At 46.1% G+C, this 17573-nt stretch overlaps 2 protein-coding genes across 3 annotated transcripts; one reads left to right on the forward strand and one right to left on the reverse strand.

Annotated features, from left to right (window-relative positions):
- Positions 1-7516: 7516 nt before the first annotated feature.
- LOC119364135 (histone-lysine N-methyltransferase SETD1B-like) lies at positions 7517-9771 on the forward strand. Its single transcript, XM_037629552.1, has 2 exons — positions 7517-8097; positions 8687-9771. The coding sequence occupies exons 1-2, from the start codon at positions 7666-7668 to the stop codon at positions 9578-9580; spliced, it is 1326 nt and encodes a 441-aa protein (XP_037485449.1). The 5' UTR covers positions 7517-7665; the 3' UTR covers positions 9581-9771.
- A 178-nt stretch (positions 9772-9949) lies between these two features.
- Positions 9950-13507, reverse strand: LOC119364137 (trihelix transcription factor ASR3-like). Of its 2 annotated transcripts, none has more exons than XM_037629554.1 (3): positions 12448-13507; positions 11768-11809; positions 9950-10515 (listed from the first exon to the last, which is right to left on the reverse strand). In XM_037629554.1, exons 1-3 carry the CDS (start codon positions 13154-13156, stop codon positions 10223-10225), a joined length of 1044 nt encoding a protein of 347 aa, XP_037485451.1. In that variant the 5' UTR covers positions 13157-13507; the 3' UTR covers positions 9950-10222. The 2 variants fall into 2 exon arrangements, with proteins under 2 accessions (XP_037485451.1, XP_037485450.1); XM_037629553.1 differs by having other exon boundaries at positions 9950-10518; positions 12448-13506.
- Between the last annotated feature and the right edge of the window lie 4066 nt (positions 13508-17573).

Genomic DNA, 17573 nt, shown 5'->3' on the forward strand with positions numbered 1-17573 from the left:
TATAGATTTTGATGCCCAATATGTAAGCAGCTTCACCGAGGTCTTTCATTGAAAAACTCTTATTCAAATATCCTTTTATGCTTTCTAGAAATTCTATATCATTTCCAATCAACAATATGTCATCCACATATAATATTAGAAATGCTACATCGCTCCCACTCACTTTCTTATAAATACAAGCTTCTCAGTTTGTATAAAACCAAAAGCTTTGAACACCTCATCAAAGAAAATATTCCAACTCCGAGATGCCTGCACCAGTCCATAGAGAATCTTGGCGCTTGCATACTTTGTTAACATCCTTAGGATCGACAAAACCTTCTGGTTGCATCATATACAACTCTTCCTTAAGAAACTCGTTAAGGAATGTTGTTTTGATGTCCATTTGCCAGATCTCGTAATCATAAAATGTGTCAATAGCTAACATAATTCTTATAGGCTTAAGCATCCCTACAGGTGAGAAAGTCTCATTGTAGTCAACCCCTTGAACTTGTCGGAAACCCTTTGCGACAATTCGAGCTTTATAGACTGTGACATTACCATCAGCGTCTGGCTTCTTCTTAAAGATCCATTTATTCTCAATGGCTTGCCGATCATCGGGGTCCACCAAAGTCCATACTTTGTTCTCATATATGGATCCTATCTCGGATTTCATGGCCTGAAGCCATTTCTTGGAATCTGGGCTCATCATAGCTTCTTCATAGTTTGTAGGTTCGCCGTTGTCTAACAACATGATTTCTAGGACTGGACTACCATACCACTCTAGTGTGGAACGTACCCTGGTCGACCTACAAAGTTTAGTAGTAACTTGATCCGAAGTTTCATGATCATCATCATTAGCTTTCCCTTTGGTTGGTGTAGGCATCACGGGAATTGCTTTCTGTGATGTGCTACCTTCCAATTCGAGAGAAGGTACAATTACCTCATCAAGTTCTACTTTCCTCCCACTCACCTCTTTCGAGAGAAACTCCTTCTCTAGAACGGGCCCATTCTTAGCAACAAAGATATTGCCCTCGGATCTGTGGTAAAAGGTATACCCAATGGTCTCTTTAGGGTATCCTATGAAGACACGCTTCTTTGCTTTGGGTTTAAGCTTATCAGACCCAAGCCTCTTGACATAAGTGTCGCATCCCCAAACTTTAAGAAATGATAGCTTAGGTTTCTTGTCAAACCACAACTCATACGGTGTCGTCTCAACGGATTTAGATGGTGCTCTATTAATCCGTCTAATGCATAACCCCAAAACGATAGTGGCAAATAGGTAAGAGACATCATAGGACGCACAATATCCAATAGAGTATGATTATGACGTTCGGATACACCATTACGCTGTGGTGTCCCAGGTGGCATGAGTTGTGAAACAATTCCACATTGTCTTAAATGCACAGCAAACTCGTAACTCAAATATTTACCTCCACGATCAGATCATAGAAACTTTATTTTCTTGTTATGATGATTCACCACTTCACTCTGAAATTCCTTGAACTTTTCAATTGTTTCAAATTGTGTTTCATTAAGTAAATATACCCATATCTACTCAAATCATCTGTGAAGGTAAGAAAATAACGATATCTACCGCGTGCTTCAACACTCATCGGATTGCATACAACAGTATGTATTATTTTCAATAAGTCACTAGCTCGCTCCATTGTTCCAGAGAACGGAGTTTTAGTCATCTTGCCCATGAGGCATGGTTCACATGTCTCAAATGATTCATAATCAAGAGATTCCAAAAGTCCATCAGCATGGAGTTTCTCATGCGCTTTACACAATATGACCTAAGCGGTAGTGCCACAAATATGTGGTACTATCATTATTAACTTTGCATCTTTTGGCATCAATATTATGAATATGTGTATCACAACGATCAAGATTCAACAAGAATAAACCATTCACAAAGAGGTGCATGGCCATATATACGGAATACATGCCTACTCATGATTGATGAATTGGAGCTATTGTGTATCGCTCTAGGTTGTGACTGTTACATGATAAATGTCATCCAAATATCCATCGCTACTCCAGGCCCACACTTTTCATAATATTGTCTTTGCTCGAATCACTATTACTGTTCCTATTACACTTGCTACAAAATTTTTACTGTTACTATTGCTACTAATATTACCACTGCTATCATATTACTGTGCTACTAATAAATTGCTGCAAGGAAGTGACTTCTCAGGTGTGGTTGAATTGACAACTAAATTGCTAAGGCCTACAAGTTTTCTTTGCCCCTCTTGTGTCGAATCAATAAATTTGGGTGATCGCATATACTCGTGGGACATTAATCAACCATCACATCCACATGCGATCTAGATCGAAACCTACATCCACTCATAGAACCGCTCATGATGCCACTGTTGGGAAACATAGTAGAAAGCAAAAAAATCTGACCTATGATAGAACCAGGTAGACTATGAAGGTGCAATAACGGTTAAGATCGGATCGTTACCAACCCTGAGTTGCAGCGGAATAAGAGTTGGTGTAGATCGTCGATGAAGTCCCTTGAACTGTTCATGAACGATCCCTCGAACCGAACACCGAAGGCACGACCTCTCTACAGTTTGCAAGAGTTCTGGCTTCACGTTCCGGCAGCACTTTGCCATCCAGAGAGCTAATTGTCACTGGAGAATTAGAGAGCGAAGAAGAGAATCGCACAAGGCTTCTCTATTATTAGGATTAGAGATATATAGGTCTACCTCTAATTAGATCAACTCCAATTTAGAACTAGAACTAGAGAACTAGAGGAGGCTCCAAAACTTGTGTGTTCAGAAGTGGCCAAAACCTCTAGTATATATAGGTTGGAGAAGAGGGGAGGGGCGCCACAAGGGGGGAGGATCCCCCCGCCCCACACCAGTCCTAGGAGGGGGAACCCCGCTCCAATTCGGCCTCCACCTAATGGGCCTCATAGGCCCATTAACTCTTCCCCTATAGGCCTTCTAATATTTTCTTTAGCCCAATGATACTAAATAAATTATAAAAGACTTCTAATCAATAGTAGAACCTTTTATTATTAATTTAACATCCCTGGAAACATTTTCCACCTATATACCAATTCCCGTTATTACCCGGTAAACCCCGAAACTCTTCCGGTAACTCCCAAATGCTCACGGTTTCTCTTGAAACTATTTATAATATTAATGAAACTATTTCATAAATATTTTCTCATAACTCTTAGAACAATAAAACTCAACAATACATAAATCCCTTAAGATTGTGATCCTGTAGGTTCAGTAAAACATAGACACGAACACAATCCCTTTCGCTCAATGACCAATAATAGAACTATGGACATCCATATTGATCCCTATAAATTCGAGTGAACCTTTGGTTATCATGTGATATTCCCTTTGCTTCGTGATATTTTACAAAACCCGAGATGAGATGTACGCATCCTCTTGAGTCATTCTCATGCTCACTATACCGTCTCCTCGTTGCATGTTTTGTTCTTCTTTCTCGTTGACATGTTTCGGCATCCCCATGACCTAGTCTCCTATGTCTAGCCAGACGATGATGGATGATGTCACACTGAGAGGGCCCTAAGAATATATCTCCATCTTTGGAGGAGCAAATTCCATTCTCGAGCTATCTAGTCCCTTATCAAACTTTCTGATATACCCGTAAGTTGTCGTTATGATCACCGTGTATAGATGACGTTTGAGAAACACCAAAGTTCAACGTACAGTAAGAAGTGACTATGATACTCTCGTGGTCTAAGAAACTAAAGAATATGTTAACTCTCTATGTTATAGCGATTGACTTCTGACGATAGTATCTCAAAGTATAACAAACAAGTTGGGTCAATTCAATATGATCGTTCTTCTAACATCATAATCTCAAAATACTTTTGGGACTATCGTTACACTTAACGATATCCCAAGATCTGGAGAACAACAACACTTGAGCTAGTCTTAGAGGTGAGACTAGGAATTAGGTTTTATCATTTATCATTCCACACATGCATATGAGTTTTCCACCGAATCGCACATTCCAGGATCATAGAAGTTATAGGATAGAATATAAACTCTTAATTATAAACATGTAAATATAACAATACAATATTATTGCCTCTAGGGAATACTTCCAACATAGACAGGGGGACTAGTCCACAGACAGTGATGTCGGAGGCCGCCATCCAACGCTGCCTGCGTTCATTTCAACCATTGTTTGAACTAAACGGACAAAGTTCATGCAAACATGACTGATTTCATACCAACCAGACGAAATTCATTACATTTGGACAATTTTTAACTAAAAGCTATACCAGGCTAAGGTAAAACTAGTCTACGGCCGGCGCTGGCGGATATCCATTCCCACGACACAGATAGCCTTGATTAGTCTACGGCTGGCCGTGTTGGATCTCCGTTGTCTTTCCCATGTCTGGCAGCCCGTTCGCCGGACTACCGTGTGCCCCGAAGGTATATGCTTCAGCGCAAAGGGCGGGTTGCTTCCCCATGTTCGGCAACACCGCTCATCAGAGTGGAACCGCTAGGATATGCTTTAGCCGGAGGGAGAGGAGACGACGGTGGCCTGCGACTGGGCAAGACACCAGCTATGTATGCTGGCATCGCCTCAGTGGTGGCCTTCATGGGACCCAAGCAACGGCGGCCTCCCATTGAAAGGATCGATAAGAGGGGTCTAGAGCGGGGTGATTAGACCCTTAACGAGCAAAAGTTGCAGCTTTTACTTTCTTCAAGTTAAGGTTGAGTTTAGCACATGTTAAAGGCACACACAATATATTTCAAGCAAGCATGACAAGAGTATAGGCAGCGGAAAGGGTAAAGCATGAAATTTGCAAGAATGTAAAGGGATGGGATTGGAGTGTGCAAACGCAATGGAGATGCAGAGAACTTTTGGCGTGGTTCCGATAGGTGGTGCTATCGTACATCCACGTTGATGGAGACTTCAATCCACGGAGGGTAACAGTTGCGCGAGTCCACAGAGGGCTCCACCCACGAAGGGTCCATGAAGAAGCAACCTTGTCTATCCCACCATGGTCATCGCCCACGAAGGACTTGCCTCACTCAGGTAGATCTTCACGAAGTAGGCGATCTCCTTGCCCTTACAATTTTCTTGGTTCAACTCCACATCACGATGGAGGCTCCTAAGCGACACCTAATAAATCTAGGAGACACCACTCTCAAAAAGCTAATAGACGGTGTGTTGATGATGAACTCCTTGCTCTTGTGCTTCAAATGATAGTCTCCCCAACACTCAACTCTCTCTCACAGATTTGGTTATGGTGGAAGAAGAATTTTAGTGGAAAGCAACTTGGGGAAGGCTAGAGATCAAGGTTCAAATGGTTGGAATGGAATCTCTTGATCTCAACACATGAGTAGGTGGTTCTCTCTCAGAAAATGAATGGTGAAAGTGTAGGCACGTTCTGATGGCTCTCCTAAATGAGGGAGAAGGGGTGGAGGGGTATATATAGCCTCCACACAAGATCTAACCGTTACACATTTTTGACTCATCTCGGTGGCACCGATTACGAACTCGGTGGCACCGATCTGTTAAAAAATATGAATGTTAGGAATCTCGGTGAGACCGACTGGAACAACTCGGTGGGACCGATGTGCTAAGGCTTAGGGAAAACTTCATCTCGATGGTACCGATTGCATTAACTCGGTGAGACCAAAGTGAGTGCAACGAGCAACAGAGAATCTGTCAAGCCAACTCGGTGGGACCGATTGCAACAACTCGGTGAGACCGAAGTGAATGCGACAAGTCACAGAGTGTTAGCAAGGCCATCTCGGTGGGACCAAGATCCGTATCGGTGTGACCGAACTGTTAGGGTTTCTGGAAGTGGCTATGTCATGATGAACTCGGTGTCTCTGGATGAAAGATAACGGTGGGGCCGAGTTGGAGTTTAGGGTTTTGGACATATTTGGATGAAGAGAGTGGCTGATGGTTTTGGAGCAATACCACTATGCACTTTGAGCAAGTAGACCATTATGCAACACCTCATCCCGTTTTAATAGTATTGGCTTCCCTATGGACTCAGTGTTATATTAGATCACTTAAACAAAAATGAAGAGTCTTGAGCTTTTGGCAATCATTGTCCTTAGCATTTTGAAGGAATTCCACACCCTCTTGTCCTTGCCACTCCACTATTGAACTTATCTGAAACATACTAGATAAAACTATTAGTCCAACAAAAGATGTGTTGACATTAATTACCAAAATCACCCATGGAGCACTTGTGCTTTCACCCATGTTCTACTTCTCCTCGATGATGGCGGCGGGTGCAGACGTGCTGGCCATCATTTCGTCCATCTCTGCGAAGCCGACTTCTTTCTCCGCCGGCAGGGCGTGGTTATGCGTATATTGACGACGAATGGAGCGGTTGCAGACACGGGAGGAGCGGTACGACACGATGTTGTCCATGACAACCACAATGCCTGTGCCGCCATGCTCCCCCACGTGTCGGCCTGGAGCAACCTGCCACTCGTCGACGAGCTGGCTTGGAGTGGCGAATTGTTGAACGATGGAGCGGCTTGGACCTTCTGCATCCACAAGCTGGCCTGCAGCAGCCTGGAGCGTCGAGGGTGATGGAGCAGAGAGTTCCTTGCCTTGTATCCTGCGGTCTCGACGGGCCATCCAACCGGATTTTATGCCGGAGAACTCCTCTCCCTGCTTGTCGGATGCCATGGATATTGTGGAGAAAATGGTGCAAGAAGGATATGGGAGTGGAGTGTGGTGCGATTTTTGCCCGGCGTCTGACGCTGTTTAAATAGTGGGCCGACGACCGGAGCCAACCGGCGTTGTGTTCCATGACGGGTGGCTCACGAACGGACGTGTGGTCGGAGTAGATTTCTCGGCACACACACGGGTTTAATGGAGGAAGGCGGGCAGTCTATGGCCGTTTGAATGTGGCGAGGAGACGTGTTTAGTCGGGCGTGCAGCGGGCGACACTGTCTCGGCCAGCGCACCGCTTCAATGCCGACAATAAGAGCTCGCGGCCGTTTTGCACCGGCGTCAATGAGGAGCGGCCGCTCTCCAGCGGCATGAATGAGGACAGTTGGCGCCGGGCCGGAACGCGCGCGGGCGTGGTTTTTTTTATGGGCCTGGGTAGTCAGGAACGTGCGTGCAGTGGTCCGGGCGCCGGCAAAACTCCTCACTTTGTCTCCGGTATGAAAAAAAAATATCCGAATAGCGCGGTCCGGTTATAAGTAGATGGTTTAAGGGTCGATGTTGGAAATGCCTTTACATCCAAACCCATCTGCAATCATGTGCAAAACCTGAGCTGATTACTGATTGATCCCATATGGCAAAGTATAGGGGCTGATTGATCTGATACGGCAAAGTTTAGGGGCTGGTTTATCCTCTTTTAGAGTTCATCAGGGGTAATTTTTTGAGGAGGAAAAGTAATACTACTATACTACTGTACTTTTTTGCTTTTTTCTAGGGCTTCTTTTTTGCTTTTCTAGAAAATAGGAGTATTAACTGTGCATGTGACGTTCTAGCCCGTTTGGTTACCGACACCATAGCCCGGGCCCAAGCCCAAGCCGGAAACGATTATCGACCGCGAGTTGCCGTCTTCAACTTCAAACCTCGCAAGCCTCTCAGACTCGAAGCAAACCCCCATCTCAAACCCACAGCGCACGGCCGGGCCGAGAGGAACTTTCGAGAAGCTTCTGTAAGATTGGTTCGCTGCCTCGCGTCCGATCCATGGCGGCCGAGGGGGGCGGAGGAGGAGGCGGCGGCGGAGCCGGGGAGGGGTTCGAGGAGCGGGTGAAGCGCCTCTTCGGGTCGCGTCTCTTCGGCGACGTCCCGAGCTCCTCCTTCCCGGCAGCTTCCTGGTCCGTCGCCGCCGGAGATGTTGAGCGCCAGCGCTGGGCGCGCCCGTCGGAGGCGCGCGACGAGGAGGAGGAGCGCGCCGCGGCCGAGCGCGCCGACACGCCGTGCTCGTCCGCGTTCTACGATGCCAACGGGTGCCTCCGCGGCCGGAGGCGGCGGTCCAAGCAGGACTTTGAGGACGACCCCGAAGATGATGACGAGGATGAGGAGGATGTGAGGGGCGAGGACCATAGGAAGGAGGAGCAGGACGAGGAAGAGGAGGTTAGGGTTTCGATCGGCCTTGACCCGACTCTGGATCGGGAGGTGAGAGAAAAATAACTTTCGATTTTATTTGATTTGGCCATTTGCTATTCGATGCTGTATTGCTTGTGGAAATTAGGGCATTGATCAAGATAGTAAGGCCGATTTGGCTTCTTCATTTGCTACTCATACCCTACTGCTTGCTGAAGAAACGTTTCATCTGTAGAGTGTATTGATCTCCAGTCACCTAGCGGGATAGAAAAAGTGCTAAGTATGGGGGATTGGAGTATCGTTGTCATCAATTTGCTCACTTCATGTTGTTTGCTTGTTGTGATTTTCGCTTTTGATTTTTGTAATGGGGTCTTTCTCAAGGGAAATGCCGCAGGGGATGATAAGAGTCTATTCCACAGTTCCAATGGAACCTTAAGGACTGTTCATTTCTTTTGAAGGCCGTCTGCTTTTGCTAATTACTAGTACTAAGATAAATCATAAAGCAAACCAGACTGTTTGTAGACTTATATAAGATGACTTTAACATGAAAACGCTAAAATTATCTAAATCTGATACTAAATGCAGGTAAGGAGCTTTTGCTTTTGTATTTGGCATACCTATCTATTTGCACCTTGTTCTGATTGGGTGTGTTATCTTTCAGGAAGAGGAGGACAAATATGATAGAGCAGCATTTGGTAAAGAAGATGCTGCAGAACGTGTGTACATGAGTGAAATCATGGATGAGGGCATTAATATGAGCATCAATACTGTAGTGCCTGACCTCCTTGATGATACCATTGATGAGATCTGCGGTTTATCTAAGGATCCTCGGGCAGATCTTGATGCAGCATCTGCAAGGCTCAGAGAAGACAATGGTTCGGTTAAAATTGGCCTTCATTCTCCAACTCAAACCAAGGAGTGTCCAACTGCTGGAATGCAAGCAATGAGAGCTCAGGATATCAGCGTGAAACCTATACTGAAGAGGAAGGAGGAGCAAGCCGATTCAAAACCAAGGAAACGTGTGAGGTTTAATGCCGATGTTAAAGAACAACCAGTGGAGCTTCTTGAACATGATGAAGATTCTCCCATGGTTCCTCAGTCCATGGATGTGGTCACAACAAAGGGCAACTCCTCCACGCCATCTGGGGTTCCTGACTATGTTAGGAACCCTTCAAAGTACACATGTTACACTCTGGAGACACCAGAGAGTACTGACGAATCTAACGGGAGAGCTCTTGCAGACTTGCACAATCTGTTAGGCAGATCAGATCCCAACAAGATGCAGCCTGAGACACCTGCTGAGATTCCTAGTTCAGTCACATTCATCCCTAGGAAGAAGTCAGTTGATGCCATGGTGGTGGATGAGGGCCCCAGATTTAGTGGTGCAAACCCATCTCTCATTAGTGCAGCAGCAGCAGTAGCCTCTGACGGAACTGACCAATGTGAGATGGATGAAGATGACCCTAAAGCATCACCACCACCACCAGCACTGATGCAGACCAACTCTAAGATGAACTCCCGGCGTTACAGGTCAAGTAGAGCAGATGATGAGTAAAGCTGATATTCTGGAGCCCTTTGTCAATGCATGTTTAAGAAGATTTACAAGTTTAAAAGTTCTCGATGATGCTACATGTGTTTAGTGGATATTTTGTTGTACCTATGCCTCGGTTTTGTGATCCGAGCTGACCAGCTGTTGTTAATTACGGTTTTATTTATAGTTGTTAATTCACGTTTGAATTTCTTGTACTGGTAGCTGTGGTTGATGCAGTTGCACTCCTAGAATTCAGTAGATTACAGTGACGAGCAGTGTATGCTGAACCATCTTTTGCTTCCCTTTATTTTATAGTTTCGTGACAAACATAATGTTCTACTTTGCATTGAAGAATCAACTTGAAGAGGGACAGAACATCCCTGCAGTCCACAATTAAGCACCAAGATTCCTCCCCTGGATTCAGATTCACCAGAATACACAAGGTTGTGCCCTTTTGATGTACAACAAATGTTATCAAGCTTTTGCATCTCCCATGAGGAAAACAGGCCATCTCCTTCAGGTTTCTGACTAAATTTCAGAACCAGTCTACAAGAAAAACCGAATGCCGAGATACTCTACCAATCTGTACATTCTTATAATTTCATGCTATTTCCCTTCTTATTTGCAGTAATTATTTACTTTGCTCAAGACGTTTACAGCGGCAAACTACAGCTTGTCAGCAATTCTGTAGAGGGCATCAGCCACCTTGCCAAGCACACCTAGCAAGCTGCTCACTTGGTCCTTCCTCTGCTCCCTATCCAGTTGGCAGTTGATGTTCTGCGCCTCCAGCTGCGCCGCCACCATCCGGCTGCTCCGGTCTAGAATCTCAACAAGCTTGCCCTGCAGGTCAGCGGTTTCTCCTGGGGCATCATCGCTGCGCTGCCTCTTCTGCCCACCCTGCGGTAGTGGCGGCTCATCGGTAATTCTAATTTCTTCTTGTTGCTTGCCTTTGGATGTCCCTGCTGTTAAAAATTTGGATTGTTAGGTAGCGCTGTTGTTTGTCTTGCACTGCTTGCACATCATGCTTAAATTTAGGCGTTGTATTTGTTGATTTGGGAGAACTTCATCTTGCTGAAATAAGGTAAGTATAATAACTCTCGTTTCTTCTCAACTCTCATAAGCGAATCTAAAATTCTGGGCTCTGTGTTCTTATGCTTTTGATTTCTTTGTGAGTTGCATGTTACATCATCTGTTCACTAATGTAAGACGATTTGGCAGTTCAATCTGAACTGCCAAACGGCTTAAATTAGTGGGCAGAGGTAGTGATGATAAGAATAACTAAAAAATCGACATGTAAAAATGAGGTACCAGCTAGTTTATAAGCAAAGGAAGAGACTAGAGTCATGCTAGATTGTCAGTGAAGTGAATAGAGTGAATACCATGAATACTTTTGGTCATTTCAGAATCTGTGCAAGACTTCAACTGAAAATGAGGCTGGTCAATTTTCGCAATAAAATTCCAAGTGGATTGACCATAATATAGTTTATTAATCACTAGAAGTAGCTAGAAAAGGACCCTGGTCAACAGATTAACATCATGGGCAATGTTTCTGAATTAGCGCTGCCTGAAACGTTACAGTGTGGCAAACAATTATGAATTATAGCTGCCTGAAACTGACATGCTCCTGTGAACATCTCAAACCTGGTGGATTTGATGCCGAAGATACTTTCAGCACGATTTGGTTCATTTTCTTTTATAAATTCAGGTTCAAAACTATCGCTTCTTAAGCGCGCTTTGTGTACTTGTTAACTGCCAAAGTATTCACTATATTGTCTACTGAAAACAGGCTGAACATCTGTGTTTGCTGCCTGCGGTCAGTTTTTCTTACAAAAGAAGAAATGATATGTAATTTTGGTCTATTGAACTTTCTTCTTAATGAAACTGAGGCATCTTTGAGAAAAAAAAATAGCAATAGCATTCACCATCTAGCAGGGTTGAATGACACGGGTAGCCTTTAATATTCTTACTTGAGAAATTTCTGTGATGATTTTAGTATATTTTCGGATTTTAGAAAGTAGGACTGATACAAAACTTTAAATATTTAATGTTTATAAGATTTTTTTTTGTCGGATGAAACCAGTGGGAAATATATATTCTGTTATAAGTGGGAACAGGTCCAAAACGAGGACCGTAAGAAACTAGCGCAAAAGTATGGAAGGGAAAATCTAAAATGTTTGAATAGGAACCATGTAAAATTCAGTTCTTTTTTACCTTGCTCTGAGCTCCCTTGCGTAGGTGCCTCGGTCTTCTTCTCTGCGACCAACACCACAAGAAGCAAAACTATTTCAGCCAAGCAACCAACCAGACTATGACAGTATTAAAAGAGTCTAAGCAATCACACATGTAACTCCAGGAATCAGAAAGAATAGTTAATTCAGATGCCCTGCCCAGTATCATCGAATAACTAACAAGAAAAAAATAAGGAACCAAAATTTCCGTTTGAATGGATGTCAAACCCGTCGACAGAAACAAAACTGATTAATCGACACAACAGCAGAGCAGCTCCTACATTCAGCAGTATAAAGCTGGCATAGTTGTCACCCCAAATTGAAGAATCATTAAGCATCCTGGAAAGGATAATAGCAGCAAGTGTTGTGCAGGTCAAATTATCACGCGGCAAAACCTTTTTTTTTGTTCAACATGCCCCTAAATGCGTATCTTTTGTGTATCAGAAGAACACATCAAGAACCAAATCAAATTCTTCGATGCAGAAAAGGTCACACCTCCAAGACCAAATTTGCACAAGAAAAAAAGGGCGAAATTTTGTACTGTAGTACCGATGAAGCTCACGCTTTTACCGCCAAGAATCAGCAACAAACCAGCGGCTCAACTGCACCATCAATTCAAAAAGCACACATTCTTCGCATGCAAGAAGGGAGCGGCGCGCTCACCGGGTACAGGCACGGGCACGGCGACGGCCACCACCGTGGGCACCTGAGATGGAGGCGGATATGGAGCCGCCGGCAGAACCGGCACCGGCGCAGGCGCAGGCGCAGGCGCTGGCGTGGACGTTTCCTCGTCCTCTTCCTCGGACGACGATGAGGACGAAAACAGCCCGTCGTCCCCGGCCGCGGACGCGCGGCCACTGTCGAACACCAGCTTCTCCTTGCCCTCCTCCTCCCCAGTCTCCGCGAGCGCCACGGCCGCATTACTGCCACTGTCGCGGATGCCGCCGCCGCCGCTGCCACGGCCCTCGATTATGTCGTACACCTCGCGGTCGAAGAAGCCCGGGAGCCTCCTCTCCCGCCGCGCGTCGTTCCGCATGGCCCAGAAGGATACCTCCTTCCCCGCCAAGGACGGCAGCGAGCGCTCCCACTCCCTGATCTTCTTGTAGTCGCCGGCGAGGTTGCTCCACCGCTTCCGGCACTGCACGGGGCCCCGCTCCACGCCGTGCCGCCGGCAGTACTCCGCCACAGCCGCCCACTTGGTCGGCTCCGCGGCCGCTCCGCCCGCTGCTCCCCTGCCCCTGCCGCGCCCGCGTACCTCCACCACCCGCTTCCCCTCGATGAGGACCAGTATCTCCTGCCGCGTCCACCGCGGCAGCCGCGCCGCGCGCCCAGGCCCTGCGATCCCGCCGCCGGGATCACCGGCGCTAGACATGCCGCCGCACGCACGGCGACCTCGTCCCCTCTCGGAGCGGGCCGGTGCAACGGCGAACTAACAAGTGTGGAGGGAAGGGAGGTGTGGCAAGCAAACCAACGGAGGGAGGAGAAGGGTGTGTGTCTTAACCCTTAAGCCGCGGATTAGGAGAGAGTGGTCTTAATTAGGTGTAAACTAATGGCGATTAAGTGGGGGATTACGGGGAGGATTCTCCAGGGAGGGAGGAAAAAGGAAGAGTGGTTGGAATGATTAGAGGAGGATTAATGGAGGGCAATTCCATCATGGAGCAGTGCGGGTGGGAATAGGGGGGCGGGCACCTATTGTTCCCGTTCCGGTTTTCAGCAATACTAGTACTAGTAGAGGGTAGGGTAGGGTGGGATAGACTAGTACTGTTGTGATATTCATTCCTGTGCCTTTTTCGTTTTCTGCTCTGGCCGGAAATTCGGATCCTCTGCTTTTTTTTATGTGATGAAAATACTTGTAAGGGCCGCTGCGATACGCTCATGGGAGTACCACACAATTGTTTCACTGTAGCTTAATAAATCGATCGTATTGGTGCATCTTCGGCAGTCTAAAATTTTCTATCTTACTCGTGTCGCCTAAGGCCTCACGTTATCCGCGTACAACTTGAGAAAAATAGCCTCTTCGAACCATTTCTAGTCCCTATCAATCTATCATCATCTTTCTCAAAAATAATAATAATAAATCTATCATCTGTTGTTATCAGTACATCTTCACTATCCCCCAGTCCTACCTAGTCCTACCACCGGGTTGCCGCTTGGCCTTTGGGTAAGAGGATATGTGGCCTTCTCTCTTTCGAGATTTTGGCCAATGACCCTACTAAGATCGAGACAGATAAATCGGCTCCATTGCGGGTGCATGCACTTCCAGGTTTGCTAAAGCAGGATTTTTTTTTTCAAGAAAACTTCGATCTATTTATGATATGCCAGAACAAAAATTACAGCCATGTTCGTAGACCACCTAGAGACAAGTACAAGCATTCAAGCGAGCCGAAGATGCACCGCCGTCATCCCATTGCCCTCCACCCGCCACCACTGGAGTTGGGCCAAACTTGTTGTAGTGGACAGTTAGAAAGTCGTTGCGTTAAGGCCCCACAAGACCAACGCACTAGAACAATAACCGCCGCCAATGATGAGAAGCATAGATCGAAAGAATTCAATCTGTAGACATACGAACGAAGATGGACAAAGATTGGATTCAAACAAATCCATCAAAGACCAACACCGGCTGAATCCTGCGAGATCTACCGGTGACACATCTCCACACGTCCTCCGAGGATGTGCATCACTGGAATGGGAGCTAGGCAAGGAGAACTCAATTCCATCTTTACGAAGCCGCCATTGCCTCATCTTTTGTGAGCGTGACACAAACCCTAAACAAACTTATAAAAACACCTAAACGGAGCAAGATCCCTCCCTCGGACAAGAGCGGGGTCCATTGTGGTCCTAGGGCCAACGAAGACGAGGCGGACCGACGATGGTGCCGTTGGGAGGCAAAGAAACCCTAAACTTCTTTTCTTGGAGAAGAGGAGGTTATGATTGCGTTTGACAAGACGCTACACGGTATCATCCTTTCTTTCAATTAGCGAACCCTCAAAGCAAGATTGCTTTACCCTGCAAAGAAAAAGAAACACGATTTTTTTTGGACAAGCGAAAAAAAGCAAGATTACTTTACTAAGGATCACTTCAAAATTATCGATGCAAAAAAAACAAACAGAAAACAGCATGGGCTAGGTGCAACGGAAAAACGCAGATGTACCTATGTGCAAAGTGGCGTGTATCCTCTGTATCAGTCAAGTTGCGGTACCGGCCGCTTTTGAGCTGGAAGCTCATCCCTAGAAATACTTTTCGTTTTAGGTATACCTTTCTTGCACAACTGAAATTGTAGCAAAACTAGTTCTAGCTTGTTTGGGTAACTTCCCTGTGGATATGCTTAAATCTGCTGCTCACCTTGCTTTCCTAACGAAGGGAAAAAATTAGCCGCATAATTAAGCAATAATTCAGTTCAAACAAAATTAAGCAATGATTCAAGGTGAAGGCGAGGTCTTTCTTTCTATTTTAGTGGAGCAGATTACGCACCAGTCGCGTAAAGAGATATCAGATAGATATACATAGTATTATTGGTTGTTTTGCGTTGGTACAACTCATTTTTTTTTATAATTATTGCGAGCAGTTCCACTAGTTTTCTGATTAAAATTCGGAGGGAGGTCTATAATGGAGGAGTTCTAAATTTTAATTGATTGGTGGACAAGCTATACCCTATGTTTTGTGGGTTTGCTCCATGTAGACCTACTAATATAATCATGGCTCCACTGATTAAGAAAGGTGCTTAGAGCTAGCTTAGTGCCATGTCTTATATAGTCCCTACTGCCTTCCACCACCCATACATCTCTAATCAGTAATCACATTGCCTTTTTTTTTTCTTCCTCTTCTTCTTGTATAGATGTTCCTTTCAGACGATTGGCTCTTCTAGACCTGTTGCTTCGATCTTGTCCAATCAAGTCGCCGGCCAGCCAGGTCCCGTTCAATTTATTTTTTCTGTAGGTAGGATTGTGTGAAGGACGTTCTCTCACTCAAGCGAGGATTTAATAGGAGGCTGGTGGGGTGAGGCAAGGGACGTCCATCTCCAACTTTAGGAGGCGTTGAGAAAGAAATGCATATGCTTCCCCACTCCCCCAACAGATGTATCCCCTCTCTACGTATGAAGCTACGCGACTTTTTGTCTCTGACTTGTCTTCAATTTTTCGTAGCACGGTGATTTTTTATATTTGTTAACGTTGTCAGAATTCTGAATTTTTTTAGGACTATTTGCATCATTCTCAAGTGTTGAGAGGAAGGGTTCACAGCTTGTATATATACTCACTCACTCAACTGCTCATCAAGGATACAAGTCAATTGTGCTATAGTTCGGTACTGAATATATTGAAAACAAATCCCAACCAATCAAACACCTTTGGTTCGGTTCAACAATAATATTCTTCGAGAAACGGGCAGAAGCATAGCCTTTTTATATAGACGAAAAAGAGAGAAATAATATGTATAAGGGTTGCACGTTTCTGGGAGGAACGTGGCTGAACCACCGAAAACCAACAAAACGAAAATGACTCAATCGACACCCATGGTAGGCATGGTGCCGCCAAACGCCATTTTTTTCAAAAGTACGTCAATGACGTATCATATTTTTTTATAGAAGGAAGCAACACATACTTACAAGGAAGCTCGTAAGAGATGCGGACATTTGTACGAGCTACATCCACATACACACATATCTCCAACTCCTCTAGACCTATCCCACCCTCTCACAAAATGTTGTTGTGGGCATCCTGGGAACCAGGGTACCCAGACTTGCCTACCTGTGGCCCGCGGCGTGGCTTCATCGACGCCCTGGTACGACCCACCTACAAGACTATCAAGACAAGACCCTCGCGAGGCGGACAATGCCAAGACCTCCTGAGGGAGCGTCCTTCCCAGGCGGCCTCCTGGGGAGCGGAGATTTCTATACAGGTGCCCAACCTCATGAGGTTGCGATGACGCAAGCCATGACGACCAAGGCAGGCGGGCGCCATCGGGTGCAGAGAAGGCAGTTTTCTCTTTGGTGCTAAGGAGGCAAGGATAGGCGTGGGTTCTCGAGGAATCTGGCAAAGGTTTTCGTTCCAGTGCAACAAGACCAAGACCATCAGGACGTCATGATGGATGTCATCACCGAGCCCACCTCTGCGTCATGGCCAGAAGCTTTGCAGGCGAAGACCACCTTTCGTCAGGATAAGATGTACTACTTTTCCCCTTTCAAATTGGCCACTGTGGGATCCCTTCCCGCCTACGTTTTGGGGGAAGAGGACCGAGGCCACTATAAGTATAGGTTAGCCACCACCATAGAGGGGACACTTTCCACCCTCACCAGAACAACCCTCGCGAGGTTGTTCATCCCTTGTATCTGTTCATCCACAGCCCCTCGTGAGGCCAATCCACCACAAAGCAGGAGTAGGGTCTTACACCGCAAGGTGGCCCGAACCTGGGTAAAGTGTCGTGTTCTTCTTCTTCCTTGTTCGTGTGAATCGAGCTAGGCCCTAGGGCGACGGCTGGTTGGCTGGATAGGTTGAGTTCTTCGCACACGCCCCAGAGTTCGAACCTTGCTTGGGTCTGCGGAGCCCTGAATCCCACATTTGGCGCGCCAGGTAGGGGCGTGTCGAAGCTTCCCTTCCATCGTTCGCTCCGCTGCCGTTCCGTCCCTTCTATGACCGACACTCGCCGTGTTCGTGCCGAGCGCCGAGCCGCTCACGTCGCTCAGACGGCACCCGTGGGCAACTGCGCTCCTCGCCGCTCTGCCTCCCCGGTGGCTAACGTCGCCACTGACCCTGCTGCTCGCCAACAACAGGATTCATCGTTGCCACCGTCCG

Source organism: Triticum dicoccoides, chromosome 2B (assembly GCF_002162155.2).
Source record: "Triticum dicoccoides isolate Atlit2015 ecotype Zavitan chromosome 2B, WEW_v2.0, whole genome shotgun sequence".
NCBI classification, from domain to species: domain Eukaryota; kingdom Viridiplantae; phylum Streptophyta; class Magnoliopsida; order Poales; family Poaceae; genus Triticum; species Triticum dicoccoides.

What these genes read in the sequence shown, in the direction of transcription:
- LOC119364137 (XM_037629553.1), bottom strand. Translation starts at nt 13,156, where the DNA reads ATGTCTAGCGCCGGTGATCCCGGCGGCGGGATCGCAGGGCCTGGGCGC. An exon ending in CGTGCCCGTGCCTGTACCCG is followed by an intron (nt 11,810 to 12,447) that starts GTGAGCGCGCCG and finishes TGTTGGTCGCAG; the next exon opens with AGAAGAAGACCGAGGCACCT. An exon ending in GCAAGGGAGCTCAGAGCAAG is followed by an intron (nt 10,519 to 11,767) that starts GTAAAAAAGAAC and finishes AATTTTTAACAG; the next exon opens with CAGGGACATCCAAAGGCAAG.
- LOC119364135 (XM_037629552.1), top strand. Translation starts at nt 7,666, where the DNA reads ATGGCGGCCGAGGGGGGCGGAGGAGGAGGCGGCGGCGGAGCCGGGGAG. An exon ending in ACCCGACTCTGGATCGGGAG is followed by an intron (nt 8,098 to 8,686) that starts GTGAGAGAAAAA and finishes GTTATCTTTCAG; the next exon opens with GAAGAGGAGGACAAATATGA.